Raw genomic sequence first — 27458 nt, 5'->3', positions numbered from 1 at the left:
CGGAAGAGAGGGAGAAGGGAAATGATACTAAAACTTAACTTACATAACATAAAGTAACAATAACTTAAAAATAACTTAGAAAAGATTAAAAAAAAATTAGTGTTGTTTTATATATATAGTGGTACCTCGGTATACGTCTGCTTTAGAATATGTCCAATTCGGAATACATCCTGTTTGAACGAAACAAATTTTGCTCGGTATACAAATTAATTCAATTATACATGCCATCTATGAACAAGTAGCATTATCGGTGTATTAGACCAGACTAGACGTTCGCGGTGCCACAGTTTATAACTTTGTTAAATTTCTTCTGATTTTAATTTGTAAGTAAAATTTTATTATTTTATTAATCATGAATTGCAAAAAGGCAACAGAAAAATAAAAAAATGACTAGAATCACAATGGAACTGAAAAAAAAAATGTTGAGAAATATGAAGGTGGCATATTTGTTTGAGATTTAACTGTTGCATACCGTATTCCGAGAACGACGATATCAGCAATCGTGAAAAATAAAGACATTATTAAATTTGCTAACATTGCGAAAGGGGTTAAATCAATTTCTAAACATAGATCGAAGACATTAGATCATGTTGAGAAATTGCTTTTGCTTTGGATAACTGAAAAACAGTGTGCTGGAGACAGCGTAGCGGAAGAAATTATTTGCGAGAAAGCTAAAAAGATATATGCTGATCTCATGAAAAATCAAGCAGGAACTAGCCAGGAAAGCAAGGTGTTTAAAGCCAGCCATTTTTTTTTTACATGAGAACGCATTAATTATTTTTACATTACTTCTTATGGGAAAGGTTAGTTTGGTATAAGTCCAAACACCAGGAACGGATTAAAGTCGTATACCGAGGTTCCACTGTATTTATATAAGGACCTTGAATAAGTTCTCGCTGTTCTTTAACAGATGGCGTTACCAGAACCACGTGTGTTTATTTTTAGATGGTGATGCATCTGTAAGGAAGTACAATAAGCGACCTTGAAATTCAGTATACGTCATTTCACCGAAGTGTAAACAACTTATTTTTTCATTGTGTTAAACATGTCTAGTTTCGTGCCAAAAAAAGAGTATTTGCGGGGAATTTTATTGCACTATTTTATTCAAAAAAAATCTGCAGCTGAAGCACACAGAATTCTTGTTGAGACTTACGGCGACCATGCTCTGTCGGAAACAACATGCAGAGATTGGTTTAGACGCTTCAAAAATAATGATTTTGATGTTGAAGATAAAGAACGATCTGGTGCACCAAAAAAGTTTGAAGACAAGGAATTAGAGGCATTACTTCATGAAGACTCATGTCAGACGCTAGCTGAACTTGCAGAATCATTAGGAGTTGATCACACAACAGTTTCGAAACGTTTAAAAGGATTAGGAATGATTCAAAAGCAAGGACATTGGGTGCCGTACGAGTTGAAGCCGAGAGATGTCGAACGGCGTCTTTTCACATGTGAACAGCTGCTTCAACGGCAGAAAAGGAAAGGTTTTCTGCATCGTATCGTGACAGGTGACGAAAAATGGATACACTACGATAACCCTAAGCGTAGAAAATCGTGGGGTAAGCCCGGTCATGCATCAACATCGTCAGCAAGGCCGAATATCCATGGTTCGAAGCTTCTGCTCTGCATTTGGTGGGATCAGCTAGGTGTAGTTTATTACGAGCTGCTCAAACCAAACAAAACTATCACGGGAGATCGCTATCGACTACAATTGATGCGTTTGAGCCAAGCATTGAAGGAAAAACGGCCGCTATATGAGCAGAGACACGACAAAGTGATTTTGCAACATGACAATGCTCGGCCACATGTTGCACAACCGGTGAAAACGTACTTGGAAACGCTTAAATGGGAAGTCCTACCCCACCCGCCGTATTCTCCAGACATCACCTCCTTTGGATTATCACTTGTTCCGATCGATGGCACATGGCCTGGCTGAGCAGCACTTCCATTCTTATGAAGATGCCAAAAAATGGGTTGATTCTTGGATAGCCTCAAAAGATGTGTCGTTTTTCCAACATGGAATTCAAATGCTGCCAGAACGGTGGGAGAAAGTAGTGGCTAGCGATGGACAATACTTTCAGTGACATGTTTATTACAACTTTTTTAAAATAAAGTGTTAATTTTCACAAAAAAACAGTGAGAACTTATTCAAGGTCCTTATAACATATAGAAGTCAGTGTGATAAGTTTGGAAAAACAGCACTATTAGGTTGTTGAAATAATAATTTAATATAAATCCAAACAAGAAGCTAAATGAAAAAGATTATCCCCTCTTAAAGTTTTTTGCTGCATTTAAAAGCTTGCATAGTTCTATAGTCCTCAAAAAATTAATGACAAAATAATTATAAAATTATCATCAAATAAATTTTTAATTATTTAAGTTAGATAACTAAATCTTAAAATTATATTTGTATATTAAACATCATATTTTATTTTACTAATTTTTTGAGAAATATGAAAACAAGGCTTCTAATTTTGAATTAAATTAGAAACAATTTTTTTCAGTTTAACTCTCAGATAAGTAAAAACAAGTTGTACTTAATTCTAAACTAATTTAACCTGAGTAGTATATAAAAATTTGTCAAAAAAACAAATTACTTTATTCTTTTTCCAAATTTATAGTCAATAATTAAAAATAAGAGCTTCTGAAAATAAGTATCATTGAAAAATGTCAACATATTGTGAAAAATAATAATATTTAACAGTAGATTTTAAATTATTAGTTTTGCTAATATTTCTCTATTATAAAATACTTATAGAAAATTTCTATCTTAAAATTAATTATAAAATCTGGAATTTTTTAAAACAACAACAAATTTCATTTTTTCTCAAAATCCACATTAATGGTTCTAATAATCTCAAAACAGATTTTTTACATAAAATATTTCAAAATATCAATGATTCTGAAGTTAAACCTTTAATAATAATAAAGAAAGACTGCCAGAGGCAAGGCAGTTAAGACATCGATCTACGTAAGGGACCAGTCCATCAGTGGCCAAGCGGTTCCATTCCTTGAACACTGGGAGTTCAGTCATGGGTTTGCACCTCACCAGGACAGTCTGGCCATGTGGAGTTTTCTGGGTTTTCTCCACATCTGTAATGCCTGAATAAGGTCAGTTACCCTTAAAAAGATCTTCTGGAAGGTATCCCCCTAGGCAGATCATCCAAGTGTTGTATTGCCATAACTTAATAAACACACAAATAAACCTAAGGAACCTATGATCAAATTGAGGCAAGCAGTTTCAGGAATTTTTCAGGAATGGCAAGTCCCAGATATGTCAAGCCTTCCCTCATTTAGCCATTCCCATTTTGGATATGGCCAAACTCTTGATGTATATGATGTATAAGCATCACTGTAATAAATATACTAGTTATCTCTAAATATATGTTTTTTTCATTCTTTTTTCAATTATTTCTGTAGACACTATCCTTTATTAATGTCCATTAAGAGATTAACTAGGCAAATAAATGGAGGCAGCCAAGTGGGTATATGTCCCTGTTACTCCCAAGTGAATTAAACCATATTTGAGCCCACATCCTCATAACAGAAAGCTGATGCCTTAACTAAGACTGATCATCAAAACTTGATTTGTGATGGTATTATCTATTAGATTGTTCGGAAAGTAAGTTCGTTTTTTTTTTACCACTAGACGGATTAGTCATATTTTTCCCGCAATTTTCATTCTAAACTGTATTATCATTATATACTTTGACAGCTAGCATTTTAAGGCTTATTTGTAAAAAATTTTGCTTGATTCTGTGCAATTGTTCATTTTTTGTGTCCCATCAAATATGGAAGATCAAAAGCATAATTTTCGGCATATTTTGCTTTTTTATTACCAAAAAATCAAAATGCTGTTCAAGCAAGAAAAAAATTGTGGTACATGTATAGAGATGATGTGTTGAGAGAAAGACAGTGCCAAAACTGGTTTACAAAATTTCGTTCTGGCAATTTCAATATTGAATATGCACCACGTTGAGAATAACCAGCTGAAGCCAATGAAAACAAAATAAAGGTACTGATTAAAGCAAACTGCCGAATAACAACACATGAAATCACTAAGATTAAATTTGTCAAATTGAACCATTTATGATTACTTGAAACAAATTGGTTTCGTTTCAAAGCTTGATATATGAGTTCCACATGTTCTTAAAGAGAGATGCTCTGTTTGGTGGGATTTTAATGAAATTTTTTTTGGAGCTTTTACCAGACAATTTAACAACTGATTCGAAAGTGTACTGCCATCAAGTAAACAAATTGAGTAATATCATCAAACAGAAAATGCGGCCAGAATTGATCAACAAAACAGGTGTAGTGTTTTACCACGATAATGTCAAATTTCACACAAGTTTGGTAACTCGTCAGAAACTGTTATAACTTAGATGGGATTTGCTATCACACCAACCATATTCGCCAGATCGAGCACACCCAGATTATTACTTGTTCCAGTCTATACAAATTTTTTTTAACTGTAAGACATTTACTTGAAATGATCAATGTCAAAAATCACTTGGATCAGTTTTTTGTAAGCAACGATCAAAACTTTTATGAATGTGAAATCATGCTATTACCTGAAATGATAACAACAGATATATGACCAAAATGGTTGATATATAATTCAATAAAATATTTATTTATTATAAAAATATTATGTTTTTTCCCACGGAAAAAAAACGAACTTACCTACCAAACAACCCAATAAATCAGTTATGAAATATACTTTCAAAAATTTGATTTTGAAAAAAAAAATTATTTAATAAAAACATTATAACTAGGACAATAAGTATAAACTTGGAAAATTTACAAAAAAAATTCTCAGTGGACAAACTTTTACTCCCTACTTTTCTAGTCCCTTTTCATACACCATCAGATTATAATAGTTTCAGGGCAGAGTTGACCTTCATTTAGATGTTTCTCATCTGCCTTAACCCCTTCCACCCATAACCCAAGATAACTTGGGCTGTGTGTGATGCTGCACAGTCCATATCCTGAGATATCTCGGGCATGGACTTTAAAGGACCATAAAAAAAGCTTTGACTTATAACTTTTCCAAAAATGTATGGATCAGAATATATATACATCTTTATCTATCACCTATGCAAATTTCATGAATTATTTTTGCCACAAAAATTATTTATGACAATTTATTAATTAGCTAATTAATTGCACTATTGTTTTTTTTATGGGAGTTTTTTTTATCAAATTAATAAAATTGTTCTAAACTTTTATTTCACAGATTTGACATCTATAAAGTTTTTTTTAAATGCTATTGGATGTTTTTTTATGACATCAGGTTTTTTGTTTTTTATTCAGTAAATTTTTTTTTCCATACCTTTTTTTCAGTCACTACATATTTTAATAGCATAAAAATTGAACATTATCTGTTATATTTGAATAGATGCGGTAAGTTAGCTCCCCTCCTGCTTTAAACCAATATTATCGAGGGGTACGTGAGAACTACCTGAGAAAGCTGACACCAACTGTTCTCAAGGTCAACCAGTTTGTAAATAAGGTAGACTGCAAGTGTGAAATATCATGCCTTATTAAATAAAAGAATAACAATCTGTGCAGCTATATTTTTCAAATAAAAACATTTATTTTAAATTATTTTTATTTTTTTTTATATACTTTTTTTGTAAAAACACTTTTTGGAGGGGTTTTTATTTCATGGGAATTATTTCCTGGCAATTTTTTTGGCTGTCAGATTCGTGTTTGAGCGGAAATAATTATTTAATATAAAAAATCAATTTTTTATGGATTTCAGAGTGACATTCCGGGCAGAACAAATGCATTCAAGTGGTTAACATGCAAAATATTACAAACTTTCCTCTGATGGTGGCACAATCAACTGTAAAAATTGTACTACATTTAATAAAAAAAAACTGTATCTGTTGAGAATTTTTTGTAAATTTTCCAACAGGATTATTATTTCTCTCAAAAACTGAAAACAAACAAATTCTAGAAAATTTATTAGTTTAAGATTTAATGAATTTTCAACACCAGTATTTTAAATAAGAAAATTAATTTATTCATTCATGCTTACCTTAGAAATTTTTGGATGAGAAATTTTAACAGAACCATAATTTCCTCTAACAGAATTATGATTTTCTGGTACAACTATTCCTCTTCGATCTATTAGACTAAATATTAAAAAAAATAATTACTTAATATGGTTTGCAAATATTAACTGGGTATACAGTAAAATACACACTAAATAAACTAACTCTAGCACAATCAGTTTTATTATTTAATATAGAAGTTTAGCATGAAGTTTAATATTCTATTTGTCTACAAATGTTTTCAGCAAATGTCAATAAAAAAACATGAATACCATTCAATAGAATGGTATTCATGCTTTTTCTTATTGACATTTATTTCCAACTAAACTTGTGTTTGATGAACTTTCTTTATTATTTAACATATCAATGAATATAATAATAAGCATTCTGTATAAATGAACACTATTCCATACACTGTTTAGAATAGCTGATATACTACAGTATTAAGATGTACTATAGTCGTTTACTGTAATAAGATATACAACATATAGCAATACTATCATGATACTATGCTGTAAATAACAGTAACATTTTATTGCCAGTATTGATTCTGAATGTATTTACCAATAAACCTAATGTTCAATATAATTCTTACCAAGATAACCTTGAAAATATTTTAAAAAATGCTTGATGTTTTATATAAATTGGTTCCGTTGTACAAGCATTTTTGTATGAACTATATAATATAAACATATATTGAAAGATATCGTGATTAGTATATTGATTAAAGTAAGATGATCATGCACTTTTAACAATTACCATCACACTACCATATCCACATTGCAGTTCTAGCATTCTGATAATCTCCAAGTACATAGTAGGCTGAGTTATATGGCATGTATACTGTAGATCTAAACCCAGAATTCTGAAATTGATTTATATCTTAAGTTGGCTTATATACTGGCATATAAGGTAAATCACTTATAAAAATATGTAATGAATTGAATTGATGACATCCTTCCACACTTTTCCAGAAGCAAAATGTTTAATTTCAGAAATTAAAACATTTGTGGTCTCGTTTAGGACCAACATAAGGCAAATATAGAAGAAATTGAGTCAAAAACAAACAATAAATTCAGAACATGTTTAAAAACATTTTGGAATTTTGAATTGTCAGTTTTTGCCTCAATATCTTCTGCATTTACCTTATGTTGGCCCATAAACAAGACCTAAAATGTTTGTATTTCTAAAATTAAATATTTTACTGCTGGAAAAATGTGGAAGGTTGTCAATTCAATTCAATAAAGTAATATTTCCAGCTTTAAAAATAATTTAAGTTTTAAATCTATAAATCTAAAAATAATTAAATTTAAAGTAATTAATTCTATTAAATACAAGAAATAAGAACAACAGCAATATGGTAAAAATATTTTCTAACTGAAAGTTCTTAAAATATAAGAAATGTTTTTCCATGTTGGAAATTTCATTTTAAAGCATGCAGTAAATTTTTTAATGTATCTGGACCAGTTATATTTTTATCTTTATCAGTATGTTATTAAACTACGTAAATAATTTCAAAGCAAGTTGTATAAAACTAACACTAAAATTTTCAACAGTATATATCGGCATGCATAAAAGCAGCTAAAAATTCAATATGCAAAAGTCATTACAGTATATGCTAATCATAAATGAATTAACTATTATTTTATAATAATGTCTTAATTTTTAACCTCAATACAATTTGTAAACTTTTCAAAATTAATTTGCAAACAAGGCAGGAATAGATTTCTAAAATTAGTATATGCAAGACATATCACAGTTGTGATAAAAACTATAGAATTTTATTCATATCATTATTTTATAAAAATATTTGTTATTTAATTATGTTTTACTTTAAACCAAAAACCAAAATAAAAAACTAACTGCAATAATTTTTTTATGTATTGAATGCATACTTCCAGTTGTAATCATTATTGTTTCTTTAAAGTATGGTAAATTAGCATGCATTGATATTTTACATTACTGTATTTTAGAATACAGTAATGTAAAACAACTAAACTTAAGTTCTTCTAAACTGGAAATATGTATTGTCAAATGCATACTTCCAGTTTAGAAAAACTTAAAAATTAGCTCCCAGTTGACACTGATGTTACATTAACATATAACAGAAATATACAACATATGTGATTATGTCAAGCAAATAATTTAATTGCTTGATATTTTTATTAATTAACCCATTAAAAAAATAGTACTTTAAAAAAACTGACTGATCAAAAACTAAACATGATTATTTAAATGATTGACTGCAAAAGCAATTTCTACTGTAATAAACTTATGTACTTTAAAAATTCTTTATGAATTACAGTAGAACCTCCATTATCCGGATTTTCGATTATCCGGATTGTTCAAAATAAACAAAAATTTTACGAATTTACTGATTTGCACTCGGCGAATTACGACACTGTTTATGTACGTGATGGAATACATAATTTTTTTTTTGTTTCAACAACGTCTCACCCAGCACAGTGGTCGTAAACTCTTAAATATATTTTACGTCGTAATAAAAATATAACTTGACATACATATTTATAAATAATTTATATTCAAATTACATCATTTCTATGACCAAGGGCAGCATAAGGCATGGGCAACGTGGGCCACCGCTTATGCCTCGTGGTCTGAAGGGCCTCACGCCTCGAAGGTTTATGCATTACTTAAAAGCCGCGAATGTGACGAAAAAGTTTTGCTCATCATAAAACAATAAATAGTTTGTCAAATTTTTATTCATAAAAATGCAGTTTCAACTGCTTTTTATTTTATAAAATCTGTCTTCTTGTGCCATTAGAGGGCCTTTAAAACAATTGGTAGTCTGTTAGCGCTGGTCAGTAGTAGTCCAAATTCAATACGAACGTTTGTTTCTTGAAAATTTGATCACGATTTAAATACATTATTTACTTTTAATATTACCGATATGTCATCGAAAAGAAAACGTGTTGTATTATCATTAAAAGACAAATTAAAGTATCTGTTTCGATTATCCGGATTTTTCCTTATCCGGACTATCTTCATCCCCAATTAGTCCGGATAATCGAGGTTCTACTGTATTTGATCAACTTTGTAAATTCATAGTATTTTGAATAGATATAAAATTCTGAAATTAAGCTATATCAATCTTATTAAATACAAAGGCAAAAAATCTTTTAAAGCATTAAGAGAAATACCAAACAATAATATCTTCAGTAAGATTATAACAAATTATGTTGCTTACCTTGGTGGATTAGGCGAACATAGAACCACTGTACAGTTTTTAAAAATTGAATCCTGACTATATGGATTAAATACATCTTGTCCATGATTTGATGAAAAGGAACCTTTAATCTGAAAAGTGTAAAATACTTACTTTCAATAGATTATAGAATATATGTACTAATTCAATACAACGATATTTTGTATTGGTTCAACATATGATCAAATTATTTCATAACAGACTCTCCATAATAAAATAAAATTCATTATATATTTACTCCATAATGGGCTTATGAACAACTGCAACATGTGTCTGAGCAAGGCTGCTAAATAAGCCAATCAGTGATAGGAATAAAAAACTTTTAAGTTACTAGGATTTATCATTTTAAACATTTTGGTTCAAAAATTACTCAGCAATTTTTGAAGAACTTTTTATCTTTTTATATTATTTACTTATTTAGCAATTCTATATAAAAATTAATCTTTGCATTGTATCATTCTTTAGAAATGGAAATTAGTTTAATTTTATTATGAGCATTTAAATTTCTGACATTTTAAACCAGACAATGTTTTTTCATGATACAGTAGGTCTTTAAAATGACAAATACTGCAAAGTAGAAATCTATTGGATTATGTTATCAATAGTTTAAATTTTCAATTTTAAGAGAAAAATATATTTAAATCAAAGCTACTTTCTTATAATTTCAATATATATAACATATATCAATCCATTTTGTAAAGATTTAAAAATCTTTATTATATTACCATGGTGGCCAAACTATGGTTCTCAAGCTGCATATGGCTCTTCTAGATACTTATTGCAGCTCCAATATACTTATACAATTTCTTTTTTAAACTTGGTACTTACATAGTGACCATACAAAAATAGTGTATAAGTAATAAACTTTCTGACTATTACATAAAATAAACACAGAGATCATAAATGTAATTTTTAGTTTAACCTCAAATATATAACTGAAAGCTTTGGATACATTCATAAAGTCAAAACAGTTAAATGATTGTTTATCTAGTAATAAAGTACCAGTAAAGTAAGTGTGATATTTAATATAGAACAGTGATTTATTACATACAGTAAAATACTATAAATATATGATATGGATCTCCAATAAGCATTCCAACAGAAAATGCAGCTCATTTATTTCCAATAAACAGTGTATGGCTCCTATGTAACAAGGTTTGGCCACCCTTGTTATATTAAAGTATTTTTTTTTTGTAATAGATCTGAAATCAAATATAAATGAAAATTTATATAAAATTTCTTATAAAAATTAAATTTCAGCTTTAATAAAGCATATTATATAAATTATGAGGATAAGGCTTCAAACACATGCACATATACATAAGCACAAATGTTTGAGATCTCATTCAATTATCACTTACATCTTCATTGGTGGTTTGATTAGAAATAGTTAGGTAAGTATGGAAGCCCGCCAAGCCTAAAATTGACCAGACTGAAAAGAAGCATATAACTCCAACTATAACAGTAAAAATATTAAGGAAAATAATTATATATTTATGATATTATATATTTATATTTATGACCTTGATAAGTGGTCATTTACAGGACCAAAAGGACCAATTAAGTAGTCACACCACAATTATACAATCCAATATCAGCCTGTGTTTATCGTATTTAGTTAGGTATTTGCATTCACTATGTACCCTAGTTTAGATAGATTTATATTAAACTCTTGTTGTTTTTGTCATTACTTGGCTCCTATCAACATACCCATCGACCTCCCCACTCAACTATTTGACTCCTAACCATCTGATAATAACGTGGGCAGGGTTTTGAACCATGCCAAATAAGTGGCATTTAGGGAACAACCCCAGCTTCTCACATTATATATAGAAATTTAAACATTAAATATATATGAGATATCTAACATAATTTAAAAAGCGCAACAATGTTCAAAACCAATATTTGCTAAGATAATCAACAGAAATCTGATCCTAACAAACCATAGATCTGAAAAAGATCCAGAGGGAAGGATTGAAAATGTTAATCTTTATATAAGTAAGCAAGTACTGGAGTTTTATTTTAGAAGATACTTTGATGAGATATTAATCATATCCAATACTTTTTGATTACAATAACAGTCCAAGCAATTCCATGCTCTTTTGCAAAAGCTGCTTCATGCAGTTTGATTTCTCATACAGATTTGATTAATCCCCTTTCTTTCAAAGACAATACTTAATGTCTCAGAAACAAAAAATCCAATTAAAAAACTATAAATGCTTTTACATTATGATTGTGTCATGTTTTAGTAAGAGAGTAATGTTGCCAGACATTTTTGATAAATAGCTATTTTTTTCAAAATTTACAATAGCCAAATTTCTGAAAAAAATACATTTGCTCTCTCTTTTTTATGAAAAACAAAAACTCTTAGAGAAATAAACATTATCTGAATTATGCTTTAAAAAAAAAAAACTGTTTTACAAACAAAAATAAATCTGACCAGTAAACCAGAGTTATGGACAAATCTGATCACAAATTAATGAGAGTTTAATTAAATTAATGTCAATGAGATTGAAGGGACCAGAAAAAATGTGATTACGAGCCCAGAGTGACCACTTATCATGGTTTGATTGTATTTAATTTAAAGAAATAATAATTTGTAGTAAATTTTATCATCTAATTTTGCATTTAGAGCATTTAAAATGTCATGTTCTACAATAAAATCCCATAAAATAATTTTCTATTTAAACTTGCAGATCTGAATGTTAATATTTGTATGTTGTAATTAAAAATAAAAATTAATAAGTGCAGATGCAATAAATTTAATTTGAAAGTTAAAATTTTGTAATTTATATGAAAGTATCAATAGTTTATGAACAAAACTTAAGTTCATAAAAGCAACATTGTAAACAAAAATCATCATATTTAATAATAAAAATATACAAAAAAAATCTAAACTAAAAAGCATTAAAAATTTTTTTTTTAATTCAAGCTTTTCTTTTTAAATTAGGAATATTTTTCACAACAACAAAAAAAATACAAAATTTATATTGCTTCAAAATACTGTATTTAATAAGAATTATGTAATATTAAAGTTTAAAAAAATTAATATATTGTCGTGTTTATTGTGCCACTATTTAAATCACAAACTGGTTTATTCATAGATGTAGAGAAAAGTATGATTCATATATAAACATCTCAAAACCCAATAATTATATTAAAACTAAATGATTGACAGATTAAATCATACTAAATTACTACTACTATTAATCCGATGTAATCCAGCAATTGTTTAGCTTTAAAAGTATGATTCAGTACAGATATAAAAGTGCATAAAACATGTTTTAAGTCTTATAGCATTCCAAAGTACTTGGCATCTATTATTTACATATTCCAACTTCATAAAGCTTTTCATACTCTACACTTTTTTTTTGTATTCCATTAATCTAACTTATCATATGTTGTTGCACCAACATGAATTAACTTTTCATCAAATTTAAGGGGTTTGTAATTACAAATAATTGGTATATTAGCATTTCCATTTGCATCATAAATTTGGTTTGCATTAATTACCATTTAAAAAGATAGAATGAAAAATAAAAACTGATGTTTTTATACAACTAAAAGATTTAGAGTATGAAGCTGTTCTTTTTTCCAAATTTCATTTAAACATCAAATCCTAATTTTATAACATTTGTGAGATCCGAATAGCCCTGGGTCTAAATAACAATTTAAATCACAAATTTAAATTAATAACAAAAAAATATTATTTCATTTTGAGGGGAAAATAACGTTTTTCTAGTGTGGGAAAGCAGATAAGAGAGTCACTTCCTTTGACGGAAGTATGAGCATCCTCTGTTTTTCCCTTATCTGTTAGAAATCTCGCTTCGATGGGAACTGTCTACCCCTCATTTAACCCTCTTCCCATCCGTTCACGTGGAAAAATCCTCATATGATGATTGGTCGTGAATAAGGAGATAAAGACAAAGTTTAGCCGAATTCGAGGAGTTCGTCAACAGATCCCAGATGAGGAGGATGAAGTCTGAACAGACTCCGGAAGGCCAACGCCCTATGCTATAAGCAATACAGTATACAAAAGGCTTACTTCCATAGACATAAATATTCTCAGTTAAGTTGATCTCTCCATGAACAGAAGGCAGAGAACTCCAAGAGAGAGGTAAATACATCATATACAGAGGAAAAGAAGGACAACTAACAGATTGTATGTTTTAATATGAGATTGTGAGCTCTCTCTCTCGACACACATAATATAAGTTGAATTCATTGTGTCTCATTTATTTGTAACTCCATCTTTGTATAGTTTTACTTATATATATGTTAATTAAATTCCTTTTATTATTAGTTAATATAATGTCTCCTCGATCTCTAAATCAGACCCCTCACGCATGTTAATCCGCATATCCAAATTCGATTAACTGGTGTCGGGACCTGACAAGATCTAGAATTTACCCTCTAGATCGTTTTTTTTACATTTAATCGCCCTCCTATAAAAAAAGTAGAGCTCGATCTCACGATCGAGCGCCCGTAAGTGGCATGAACTTAGTTTACATCCTTGGCTTTTCACAAATTGATGATGGAAGCAAGTTTTCACAAAATTGCATCATAATTTTTACCACCTTACATATTAGATAGATTAGATGGAGTATGTTAGAATGGCCAATTAGTTTATGAATCTTGATCTTAATCATCATAGAACATGCTATTCTCAAAAATGCTTACTTTAAGGGCCTCAAGCCCGAGATACCTCGGGCAAGATACATAGCGTTACATAAAACTCGGGCATTTGGAGCCCCTAAAAAAATTTTGTTTTTTTTTGGATTTTTGGAATGTTTTTTAAGTCTCCAAATTTTTTCAAAAATTTTTTCCCGTGCAAAAAAATTTTATTGCAATTTTAATTTACCTTTAATGACGCACGATTCACACTTTATTGCTTTTTAATTGTTTTTTAATGGGAGTTTGATATCAAATTTCATTCATCGTTCTAAAGTTGTAGTACATGGATTTTCCTTCGGTAGTTATTTAAAGCTAATTTCTGATGTCAAAAACAACCTCCGATAGTTTTTAAATTTTTTTAATTAATAGATTTTATTATATATAAGTTTAATTAAGTCGGAGGGGGATCGGAAATCACAATAAAAATTTTAATTTCTTAAAAATATTTAAAAATATACGGCCAGCTAGTATTCACCCTACTATAAACCCATCACCTCCTGAGACTTCTATGAGAATGTCCCGGGAAATCCAACTCCAACTGTGTTCAAGGTCATCCAGCTGTGTAAACAATGACTCATCAGTGTTAGATTTCACAGAAAGGGGAGACAAAGGAAAATAAAATTTGAAGCTTTTTCTTCAAAATTAATGCATATCTTTAGTTCTATTCAGTTTTAAGTATTTTTTATGTTTAATTACATTAATATCAAAAATTGCTAGAGTCCCAAGGAGTTAAAATATACTTATCTCTCTAATAGAAAAAAAATCTCTCTACAAACATTGTTTTTTTATTTCCTTTCTCCAGAAGCTTCCTTTTCCTAATGTAATATTTACTTATGTTGATACATTACTTAAATACATTGACAAAATCATACTTTTTCTCTGTTCAGGAGGATCGTGTGCTGATCACCAGAAGTGTTGGTGAAATTTATAGTGGAGCTTGAAAAGTGCATATTAGAGAATTTGGTAAGCTGTAATTGGTTGTGATATGATGGTTCTAAAGAAATGGATATTCACCAATAGATTAATCTTGGATTTAATTATATGTTTATTGTTAATTGCCAGAAATGAATCTAATCCAGGCCCTCTATCTCGATCGCCACAACAAATGAGTCAAATAGATATGCAAAGAAGGGAGCGAGATAAAATACATAGGGTCAAATTCAAAGAAAAGGAAAAAGAAAATCTATTGAATGACTTAATTAGTGAAGATTATCACCAAATACAAGAAAACCTCGGCAAGTGTAGTCCAGAGACTTCAAGAACCACGAGAATTAATGAATATTTTGAAGCAGTAAATTGTAAGAAATTACAAGGAAAGGATGAACCCCAATACACTTTAAAATTGATATATGATCTAATACAGGATAAATTTTCGCAACTCCACAATAATCTAAAAGGAATCACAACAGAGGTTAATTTATTGAAAGAGGATAATAAATATTTTCAGTGAGAGTTGTCACAACTATCTCAAAAATTAGAAGAAATGGAAAAAATATCTAAGAACAATAGTCAAATATAAGGTACAGTCGACCCCCTATAATTACAATCCCAATAATTACGATTCCTATAAAACTGCAAAAAATTGTGACGGTATCCGTAAAAAACAGTAAAAAACCCCCTATAATTACGTTAAACGTCATTGGGCAGCCGAACTATTTTCCCGCCGTCCGATGCACCACACTACGGAGAGATTTCTATCGTCTGGACAGTATTATATAAATTATATATAAATTAGGTACTGTACATATAATTATATATAAATTAGGTACTGTATATATAATTATATATTAACTTAAAGTAACTTTGTTATAATTAAATATATAATTTCCGCCGTCTAGCGTGGCACCACGCTACGGAGATTTTTACGCTAACTATCGTCTGTACAGTATGTAAATTAGCTACCGTAAGTCTAATACAGTACTGTAATTTTATACATTTCTTGTGAAAGAAACATTTCTTATTCAACGGCGATTAAAATTATTTATATTAATGATGTCTCCGAAGTTCAACGAAGTTTTCACAGAAAAATAAGTTGTTAGAAATCGGCCGCTCTTTGCTGAGCTGTTCCGCGACGAAAACAATGTTGAGCAATGGCAATGTCGAATGGTGACACTCGGTAAGTAATCCTACAATTTTTTGTTTATAGCGTAGTTTATACGGATTATTCCCAAAAAATATATACGTATTTTGGAAATGTTGAGTCGGATTAGTCTAGAATCGATTAATTTTATGGAAGAAAACCTTTCAATCAGCCGTAGTCCGTAAACTTTACACATGTCGGGCTGTGATTGGAACGACTCGTAAGAAATCAGATGCCTAAAAAATGGAACGTATCTATGATCTTATAGGGGGGTCGACTGTATGTTGAAATTTGAGTTAGACAAGCTGGTTAATTAATAAACAAAATAATATGATTATTATAATTATAAATTTCCAGTTTAGTTCATCTGATTATATAAAGGAAATTAATCAGTTTATAAAAAAGGATTTGGATCTACCTAATAGTTAATCAGACAGTTTGGTTAAATTATCCAATGGCATAACTACACCTATAGTGAAAATATCATTAGACTCCATATTCAATAGAAATCTAATTCTTAAAGAATTTTGGCAAAAGGAAGACTCTCAGTGTAGAGAGGAAGAAAATAATACTGACTACAGATTTATGTAGGAGATCAAGGACGAGAAGGAAGAAATTACTACCAATAATTAAACAAGAAAAACTCAATGGTAACAAAATAATTGTAAGAGATGATTATTATATAAAGGATGATAAGGTATATTTATATGATATTATTATTAACCTGTCCTACGTTGTTCCTGAAAATATTCATGTTGACCTCATTGATGTGCGTGGGCAATCCCGAATATTTTTGTGTTTACATCGGAACGTTTTGATACTATGATGTTGCTATGAGTCACAATTTTTATATTAAAACAAACTTTTAAAATATAATTTTTTTGTTTCTATATTATTCAATATATTTATTTTGTTTGTGAAACATAAAAAAATAATTTTGTACGATACAGTAAACACGATTATTATAAAAAAAAAAGTTAGGCTTAACATCGATGAAAATTCAACATGGCGTCACAGACAACAAATAAAAATTTCAACATCGAATAGGTTAAAGAAAGAAAAGAAATAAATTGTAATGTGTTCAATTTCTTATGGTAGTTATTATAAAATTTCTCCTACGATAGCCAATTGATGAAAGTATTGTTATAATAGATCCTGTTATATCGAAAGTGTTTCCAATGATACAAATGGCTTTGGAATTTGCTTATTTCAAGAAAATATAGTTGTTATTATAGATGTAATTTTTTCCAATTAGTATAAAATTTATTTTTGTAAGGAGGAATTGAAGGGTGATTCAGATACCACCTCCATGCATTAAACAAGAATATTAACAAACAATCAAGTATCTTTTTATTATTTATTATAAATAAATTTTGTAATTGTTTTGTTTTATAATAATTCAAGTCTTTTTGTAATAGAATAATATGTCTGATGACTAAGATTTAGCTTATATTACAAGGATTGTATGATATAAAAACTGAAATGATGTAAATATAGTGGAAATAATAATGTTGTAATAAGATAAAACCAACTACGATTGGTTACTACTTGGAACCCCCCTTGTAACAGGTTAACCCTATTACAATAAACTAACTTACTATACTCTGTTCAACAATGGTTACTTATGCTCATCACAATTGTTGCATCATGCAATTTCTAAGCTAAAATTATAAACTAAATATTTACCTAGAACTGAGAAAATTTTTAAAATAGTAATGTAATATATTTACATATAACAGATGTTTTGACTAATTGATTAACAATTATTAAATCTATAATCTCTAAATATTTAATATTAAATATTTTAAGGTTTCAATTTTTTAATTTGTGTGTTGATTTTTGTAATTTTTTCCATGTTTTATGCTTCAAAACTTTATTTTTGAAAAGACTAATTGGTTCAGCTAATCTTTATTAAACATTTAAGCCCAGAAAGGGACTTAAAATAATCCTTAATGAAAAAAATGTAAAACAAAAAAAAGCACATTAAGGTTAGTGCCTATCAAGAATATCTATTACTCAAAGTTCATCTTCACCACTGATTTCTGTATCTCCAGAAACAGTAGTAATTAAAGGCTCAACAAACTCTTCTATCAAATGATAAAATTCCAATATATCTGTTCAGTGTTCAGTATATGTTTCACTGCATTTTTCTAGTTATAAGTTGTAACACTTGACCGTAGATAATGTCAATTTCTCCACATCAGAAATTTTAAATAAAAATTTTTTGTTTGAATCTATTCTTTTATTTGTGCCCATATTATATAACTCTTATGGGTTAACTTAAAAGTTAGAGCAAAGCAATCACAATGCTGTTCATTATCTAAATATAAATATTATGCTCTAAGGAGAAGGGATAATAACTGTTTAACACAAACAGGAACATCAATTATTACATATATTGGCCTATATATATATATTTTATAAGAATTACAAGATACTTGTAATCCTTATAAAATAAAAAGTCTCAGTATTCAAAGCATTGGTTAGGAAAGCATTTATAGATTACACTAATGCTCTTGTTGTTTTACACTTTTTAATTATAATAAGGTCTTCATGGACACAAAGAGCTTATATAATTAAAACTGTAGTAAAACAACACAATATCCTTGTGATTTGATAGACTATCTTGTCAAAATCTATAGCAACAATGAACAACCAAAAATATAGAATGGAATAAAAGATGCAACCACTATTATCCACTTTGATCTTGCATTCAAAATGATAATATAGGGCAATAACCAAAAAGAAACACATGACTATTCTATAAGAGGAACACAACCATATACCAGCTCCTACAAAACAAAGATAAACAAGGTGGGCATAGGACTTAATAAATTAAAAAATAAATACAATAAATAATATCTGGTGTTATTTTTATCTTATATATACAGTAGTTACTGTTTTAAGTTAATTGAAATGGATATTGTTTATGGTCTGGGAATGGATTAATTCACTTTCCATTATTTCTACTGAAAAAATTAACTCTGACTTCAAACAATTCGAAGTTCAAATGACCTCCTAGAGGTAATTTGAAGTATGATGCACCACTGTATATAATTGAAGCTGAAAGGTTGTTTTGATATATAAAAAGTTTTAAATATAAAAAGATTATTTTTTATGATTTAAAAATATATCAATCATAAAATAAGTTTTAGATAAAGAAATTTTTATTTTAAAGGATATCTAGCAGGTGATTCTTTTACTGCATCAAGGAAAGTGTTATTTCTGGATTCTGAAATGAAAATTTTTTTTTTAAATTATCAAAATAAAAATTTTATTTTTAAATCATTAAGAATGACCACATTCTTACCTAAAACAAGATGAGTTATAACTGATCCAAACATAAAAACACACAATAAAGCAAGAGACATGATAAACATATAGAAATATCTGTAATTTCTTCTCCCAACACAATTTCCAACCCATGGACAGTGATGATCAAAGCGTTCTATAAAAGGATTTTATTAAAATTATGAATATAATTTAGTAATGTTAATCTTAATTCAAATTATGTCTGATCTTTATATCACGTAATTTTATTATATTAAATATCTATAACAAAATATATTTTTATTTATATATTTTACATTCTATATATTTTTTCTTACAATTACATTTTTTCTCTTTATAAAAAAAAGAAAAAACTTAGCAGCAGCAATGTATTTTGTAGCAAAATTTAAATTTATTGAAAATAAGTCTTTTAATTAAGCCATTGTAAAACATTATGAGAAATTCAGTTTTGGGCTGCAATTTGAAAAAATTATAGTCCTATAAATTCTCACTGTCGTCCGTCCATCTGTCTTTCTTTAATCTTGAGAACAGAGATAAATGAAATCCAAGACCAGATATGGAAACCTTAGGCATAGGAGGCCCCAACTAACTATATGCAAATTTCTAATGCAAACCAAAAGTTATGTTATTTCAATTCAAAACTTTTCCCCTGAAAGCAGTTAATTGATGACTGGCACAACTCCACTGCTAACAGAACAGTATGATGTACAGGGGCAAGACACTACAGTAGTATTTTGAGGTAGAAAGCATATATTTTAAATAAAATAAATTTAAAATATGGTTAAAAATTGAAGCCCAGCATTAAATAACTACTCACCACACCAACATAAAAAATTATGCACATGGAACAAATTTATGGTGTGATAACATCGAAAAACAAATGTTTTCGAACCCCTTTTGGGCTCTTCATCAGGTTCTAACGGTTTTTAGACAGGAATTTGATTAACAAATGCTGTTTAACTAAGAGTTCGATCTTGAGTTTGAAATGATTTACAAACAATTTATGGTGCATGTGCAACAGGTCGGCCTGCCCAGATACAACAAGCAGCTAGAGCGTGCTGTGAATCAACTCTTGCCAGGCTATTGATAAAAGCATTTCCTCTTTAAAATTTATGCACGTGGTTGTGATGGAAGATTTAAAGATGTGCATAGCCTCTAATCATTTGAGAGCCTGATATTCATCACGGAAGAATCTCCACGGCCCTCACTACTTACGTACAGACCCAGACATAGTAGCCCACTTGGACCAATCTCCTCGCTATGCCTCCCAATGAACATCTCAAATGGTTAGAGGTTATGCACATTTTTAAATCCTCCATCACTGTCACCTGATGCAGAGCACAGGAGGAGTTTGAAAATGTGTTTTTTCGATGTTTTTTTCTATGTTACCACACCATAAATTGGTTCCATGTGCGTAATTTTTTTTTGAAGCCCAGCATTTTGACGATGTCACAATAAATAATTGCTCATTATCTGTTAATTTGTTCATTGAATTTATCATAATCAAATCATTCATATTATACTATAACCCCAATTATCCAAGTCCTGATTAATTGAAACAATATTAAAGACAAACCTGTAAGTGAACACACTAGTTTTCTTATAATGTAGTAATTCATAAAGTTCAAAATGGTAACATATAATACAAAAAGATTTGTTTGTTACATTTTTATTATTTAACTTCAATATGGGAAGACAGTCATTCATATTAAAATATAACTATAATAATAGAATTTTTAAATTCTTATTGTATTAGCTGTATAATAAATGATATAAAAATTAAGGTTCTTGCATATGATTTAATTCACTAAAGATTTAAAAAGAAGCTTAAAAGTAATACCATATAAATCTTTCATATTTGTTATTTTTAATTTGAAATGGTCATAGCCATCTGTTTTATCAGAGATTTTGGTTATTATGGCATTGGTCTTCATTATCTTATACAATTAGAATTCTATTGTATTAATACACATTCAGAAACTTACAAAGCATATAGAAAAGTACAAACTATATAATAATGTACTACTTATTCATCTAAAGAATAAATAATCTGATAAAGTTTATGATCATTCAAAAATAAGATATAAACATGGTTGATTTTTTGATAAAATATTCTTTGATTTTCTTAACATCTTGGATCACAAAATGCATTTAAAAACATTCTTTTCCTCTTCAGTTGTGATTATTAACACTATATCTTTCAACTTTTAAAATTACAGGTATTACATATCTTTTCTCAATAAAAAATATAGTTAATTTAAAATTTAATTTGTCTTAAAATCCATATGGTAAATCGAACCTTGTATCAACTATGCAACATCTTTCTAAAACATTATAATGATCATTACGAAGAAGAACAATTAAAATAATGCAAAATTAACATTTATTGAATATTCCACTTCACTTAAATTTCTTAAAAACCTAGATTATCATAACCACTAACCAATTCACAAATGTGTACACCATTTTTTTTAAATATTAATTTTCTTTTTTTAAATTTATAAAAGCCAGGGGCATGTTATAGCTTTATGGGGGCCAATGAAAATTTGCCCCCTTGATGTAAGTACTGACTTCAGACTGTACAAGTTTGCTTCAGGGAAAGTTTTTGGAAAAGTATTTCTTATAAAAGATTGGTTTGAGGGGCCTTATTGGTTTGAGGGGCAATTGCCCTTTTTGCCCATAGGATAATGTGCCACTGATGAAGGCAATGTCTTAAGACTAAGCTTTTTCTATCTAAAGCACCTTGAATTAAAGTTTTTTGGTAATTCCAAGTGGAACAACAGTATGCCTCAAAAATAGAGCTACTCATCCATTTAACTGCAAATGCAACATTTCTTCTATAGTAGCTGCTGCATCTTTGTATACATGCTCTTTAATGCTTTTGTCTATTGATTTGAATTATTTCCATGTAAAAATAAATTGTATAGGTAATGAACTATACACAGAAATTGGAAACTAGTTATCTAAATACAACATAAGTCTTCTTGTTCTTTATTAACTAATGAATGGTCACTTTCCTCATAATTAAAAGATTAATGTAGAAATAAATGTTCTAAAAACTTTTTAAAATCATAGATCCTCTTCACTCATTTTTTTTTTTAATTATGCATATATGGCAATCAAAAGAATACTGTAGCACTATGAAGTTTGTTATCAGTTTTTTCTTTAAAATTTATTTATATTTATTTTTACTTAAATTTCTTCTAACAACTGATGTAAAACTTAATAAGTGTAAGCTTTTGCTTGATATCTTCAAGGCTTCAATATAACAGAAATGCCTTTAAATCAGATTTATAAATGATACAATTTTATACTGGATAAGATTGGTAGACCATGCATAAATAAAACTAGATATAACTGTTAGGTTTTTATAGCCAGACATTTACTGTATACGAGGTCTGTTCAAAAAATACGCTGACTGACGTCATAAAACAAAATATACTTTATGTACAAGTTAAATGTCTGGGTCTCCTTCAAAGTACTCTCCTTTCCAACGCACACACTTATCCCAACGATGTTTCCACTTGTTGAAACAGTCCTGGTACGCTTCTTTTGTAATGTCCTTCAGTGCCTTTGTTACATGTGCCTTAATCTTGGGAATTGTCTCAAATCTTCTTTCTTTCAATGGTCTTTTGAGTTTGGGGAACAAGAAAAAGTCACAAGGAGCAAGGTCAGATGAGTAAGTGGGGTGAGGAAGGAGAGTGATCAAGTGTTTGGCCAAAAACTCAAGAGTTCTGAGAGCTGAATGGGCTGGAGTATTGTCATGATAGCGAAACCAGTCGCCATTCCTCCACATTTCTGGCCTTTTGCGACGGATGGCATCCCTCAGACGTTTCAGAACTTCAATGTAGTAAGTCTTGTTCATTGTGGAGCCTTGGGGGAGGTACTCGTGGTGAATAATACCCTTAGCATCAAAGAAAACTGTCAGCATCACCTTGACATTGGATCGAACCTGGTGAGCTTTTTTGGATTTGGGGTACGCTTCACCCACCCATTGGGACGATTCATTTCAATGTCATAGCCCATGATTCATCACCTGTTTAACAGCAAGTTGTTGCTCCATCAGATCATTCATTCTGAAATCCAAACGAAAATAATCGCACTTCACTAAAAACCGCATAGCTAATCAACAAATAAAGATATTTGTAATCAGAAAACGGCTTTATTACCAGATGATCTGTACAAACCTAGTGACACCAAGCTGATTCCCCTGAAACCAACTGGAACCACGCAATTCAAACAGCCCGCATATTTTTTGAACAGACCTCATATACACACATGCACATGCACGCACACAGCTGTGTTTAGGAGCTGCAGGGTCCAAACAAAAACACTGTATGGGATGCCAGGCTAATAACCAAGGTCTAGAATCTTGACATATATAAACTATTATACATTTCATTATATACTTCAGAGTGGCTTGTTTCATTGTCATCATTTTTACTGTAATATGGCACCACTTGCTCTTCTACATTTTCTGTCATAGGTTTGCTGAAATACTTATCTAAAGTATCTATCTCTCCTCTTGTTTTGGTTTTCTTTGTCTTAGCTACAGCCTTCTTCTTACTGTCACTTAAATATTTTCTTCTGATGTATCTTCATATTTTATACATATTTATAAAAACCACAAAATCTTAAAAGAATAGAACAAAATGTTACGTGACATACATCACCAACCTGATAAAATGAAAGCATATTGGTATTTAATGTCTACCTCATATCTGTTGTAAAAAAATTTGTCTTTTGCTATTTGGTGGAATAGTATTTTTTGTGCAGATTGTATTAACCTATTCGATGTTGAGTATTTTCTCCGTTGCGTGTCACTCCATGTTGAATATTTTTCGATATTAAGCCTAATGCGATCACACATTTTAGAAAAATAATAATTGTGGCTATCGTATTATTTCGAATTACTTTATATTTCTTACACACAAAATAGACATATTAGGGAATGAAAAAAACAAGTTAATTTTAGTGTGATATATCTCAAAACAAAGTACAACACACAGTGGAACATTACACTGTACACATTGATAACGTGATTCTGCATGTTTTTTGTTAGCTGAACATACTTTACATACTCTGGATGGATGCTTTTTTTTCTCTGTAGGTGGTACGAGACTAGGAAAATGCCGTTCGGATAAACCTAATGGATTTTTGTGTGATGGTCGACCGCAGCGGGCTAGACGTCTGCTTGTGTGATACTTCTCTATCACTTCTCTGATTACAGACATACGAAAATCTAGAAATGATATTTGTTTTTTCGTATGTTTTAGATACAAAATACAAGCATTATATAATGTAATATCCATCATATGAAAAAAACACTTTTTGTACTATTTTACCATTTTTCTCATGCATGGATAATTGTGTATTACTCCGTCACAGAGATCAATAGCACCCATATTGCGATTATAATCCAAAATACAATTTGGTTTCCTTATTATTTTCCCAGATCTGTCACGTTTACCCGAATCAGAGAATTCATTGTCACTCATCGTACTTAGAATTGCCACATCCTGTTTGTCTTTTCAGCAGAACACAGACAATTCATCTTTCTGACAGGTGATAAATTCCCATTTTTTCAATTTATATCAGGAAAAGTATGTGGCATTCCTATCCGACTTTTATTTACAGTTCCACATACATTGTCTATACAGTTTCACATATATTGTCTAGAAGCGTTTTCGCTACGGTCGATGAGGTGAAAACCTATCTAAAAAACACATTGTGATATTTACCGAGCAATAGTTCTAATAAGGTTAGCATAACCTTCTCTCCTTTCCCACCTTCAAAATTTCCATATTCAGTAGTAGCTCCAATATAAACTATAAAGTCCCAAACATATCCTGTTTGTGACTTACAAATTTCGAAGCTTTTCACTCCAAAATGAGCACGCTTGTTCAGTATGTATTGTCTAAATACCAATCTCCCTTTCCATAGCATAAGACTTTCGTCTACACAGATATTTTCCTCTGGGAGATATGCATTTTTGAACTTGTAGCATAAACGATCAATAACACTGCGTAATTTATGCAGTCGATCATCACCACCTGAAGCTTGATTATTGTCTGTAAAATGCAGACAAGACAATAAAAGTTGAAAGTGGTTGCTCGTTATCACACTTGAAAAAAAAGGCGTCGAAAAAAGATCTTCAATTGTAAAATACATACTTAGGCGCGGTTTTCTAATTATGCTTGTGACCATTATAAGTCCTAGAAATTCTCTAATTTCTGGATTTGTCGTTGGTTTCCAGTTTTTTATATGACTATTCTCTCGTAAATCATTACAGTTTAGCAAACTTGTTCGTTTCTGAAACAATCTTGTCAACGAGTTCATCATCGAAGAATATACTGAAACAGTCAAACAGTGTAGCATCACTCTGTAGATTACATAGTATTCCTGATGGTCCTGTAAAACTGTTCACTTGAGGACATCTGAAATTTGTAGGAATCCATTTGTCGTCACTACTAAATCGTGGACATTTAGCAGTATTACTTCGAGTACTGCCGCATGATCTGCTTCTATATCCACTCGTAGATGGTAAATCAGGATCAAAATCACCACTGTCATCACTTACATTTTGATCTGGTATATAATCATCGTTGCTGTCTGAAAATTCAGATTCATCAGAACCTATATTGAATAAATATTCGATAACTTCTGACTTATTTAGAGTGCTGTGTCTACTACTTGCTGCCATGTCGAAAGACAGAGAAGAAGTGGTCTGATTTTCTTTGTGATTTCTAACAAAGAACAATTCCTAGAATTTTGATAACCTGCTGAGCAAAAACTAGATAGCGTAACGGTTCTTCTGATATGAGTCACTTATTTCAAAACAACATACAAGTAGTGACATCTGATGTTTAAAAAACATTCTGATGCAAACACGAAAATATTCAGGATCGCCCATGCAGATCAACAAGGTCAACACGAATATTTTAGGGAACAACGTACAACAGGTTAAAAATACTGTATTTTTTTTAATATTTAATATTTTCTTAAGTTCAATAACAAAAATTATTAATTAATAATAAAATGATTTTATTATTTTTCTCATAATACATTTCATTACATTCTGCAATTGTCATTGGACAATCATGAAATCGAAAAAGGAAGGTTGCCTGTAAAACTGATTTTTGCATTAATGCATTTATTGTTTTTTGAATATTTTGCATGAGAAAATTACTTGGATATTATTTTTCTAAAAATATTGTGGAAATAAGATAGATTGATACAGAAACTATTTATCGCACATGTATTGTATATGTGAGATCCGACCTCAGAGTAAGGCTAAAATTGTTCATTTTCCCCCCAAATTTTTGACATATGAGAAATAAATTTATCGCCTCCTTGTTAAAGTAACATTGTCGGAAAAAAGAATCAAATATCAATAGAAACTTATAACTTTCATCGTTAATATAAAAATTCAACCCTCTAACAATGACATTCCTCTGCTGCAAAACAAAAAGTTTATAGTTAAAGTCTGAATTCGTCATTTTGTTTTGGTCCAGAAACAACTTTAACCTCCACACCAGCAGGACCAACTCTACCTCTCACAATAGGGGATCACATGACTAATTTCCCCAGCCCGAAGCTATAAAAGCAACTTCTTTCCCCCTCCTCAGGGGAATCTCTCATCTATGGCTGGTCAAAAAGGATTAAGTCTCAAAGGATTTTAACTTTGTGCGTCGATCGGAAGAATAAGGGCATAAACCTAACGTCTACGTTAAAATATACTAGAGGTATGGAGCATTAAATGTAAACTCTCTCTCCGCGAGTTAGGAACTAGTGAACTAAATTCATTTCTCCAGATGTTAGATTTTGTAATTGTTATTTTTTTTTTTTGTTAATCTAATAAATCGTTGTTTCCATTGTTAAATGGTGTCATTTACTCGCATATCGCCTACACCTCGTCAACGACCCCTCTCACCTCCTCCACTCGACCTGACAAAAAGAATCCCGACCCTTCGGGACCACATTTGAACTTTAGCCATCTTGACAAGTGAGCAGGTTTAACAACCTGTAGCCAAAAAAAGAGAGTCAACGGTTCCCGACCTCCCCGGCGGTTCACATATATAAGCTTCAAAAATAATAATAATAATAATAATCAGGTCATAAATACTAA

General features: G+C 30.1%; 1 protein-coding gene across 1 annotated transcript in view; it reads right to left on the bottom strand.

Annotated features, from left to right (window-relative positions):
• Nucleotides 1-26033, bottom strand: part of LOC111612454 — a 51426-nt gene extending 25393 nt beyond the window's left edge. Inside the window, exons 1-8 of the mRNA XM_023353670.1 lie at nucleotides 25685-26033; nucleotides 25072-25401; nucleotides 24412-24572; nucleotides 19350-19500; nucleotides 19223-19271; nucleotides 10647-10749; nucleotides 9268-9377; nucleotides 6044-6140 (exon numbers count right to left, since the gene is read on the bottom strand). Of these exons, the coding sequence (XP_023209438.1) occupies nucleotides 6044-6140; nucleotides 9268-9377; nucleotides 10647-10749; nucleotides 19223-19271; nucleotides 19350-19500; nucleotides 24412-24572; nucleotides 25072-25401; nucleotides 25685-26033 (1350 nt within the window). The remainder of the gene's footprint in view (nucleotides 1-6043; nucleotides 6141-9267; nucleotides 9378-10646; nucleotides 10750-19222; nucleotides 19272-19349; nucleotides 19501-24411; nucleotides 24573-25071; nucleotides 25402-25684) is intronic.
• Nucleotides 26034-27458: the final 1425 nt, after the last annotated feature.

The sequence above is a fragment of the Centruroides sculpturatus genome, unplaced genomic scaffold, assembly GCF_000671375.1.
Source record: "Centruroides sculpturatus isolate CEXI.00-Female unplaced genomic scaffold, Cexi_2.0 scaffold1763, whole genome shotgun sequence".
Lineage (NCBI taxonomy): Eukaryota > Metazoa > Arthropoda > Arachnida > Scorpiones > Buthidae > Centruroides > Centruroides sculpturatus.
This window is presented reverse-complemented; position numbering and strand designations above follow the sequence as displayed.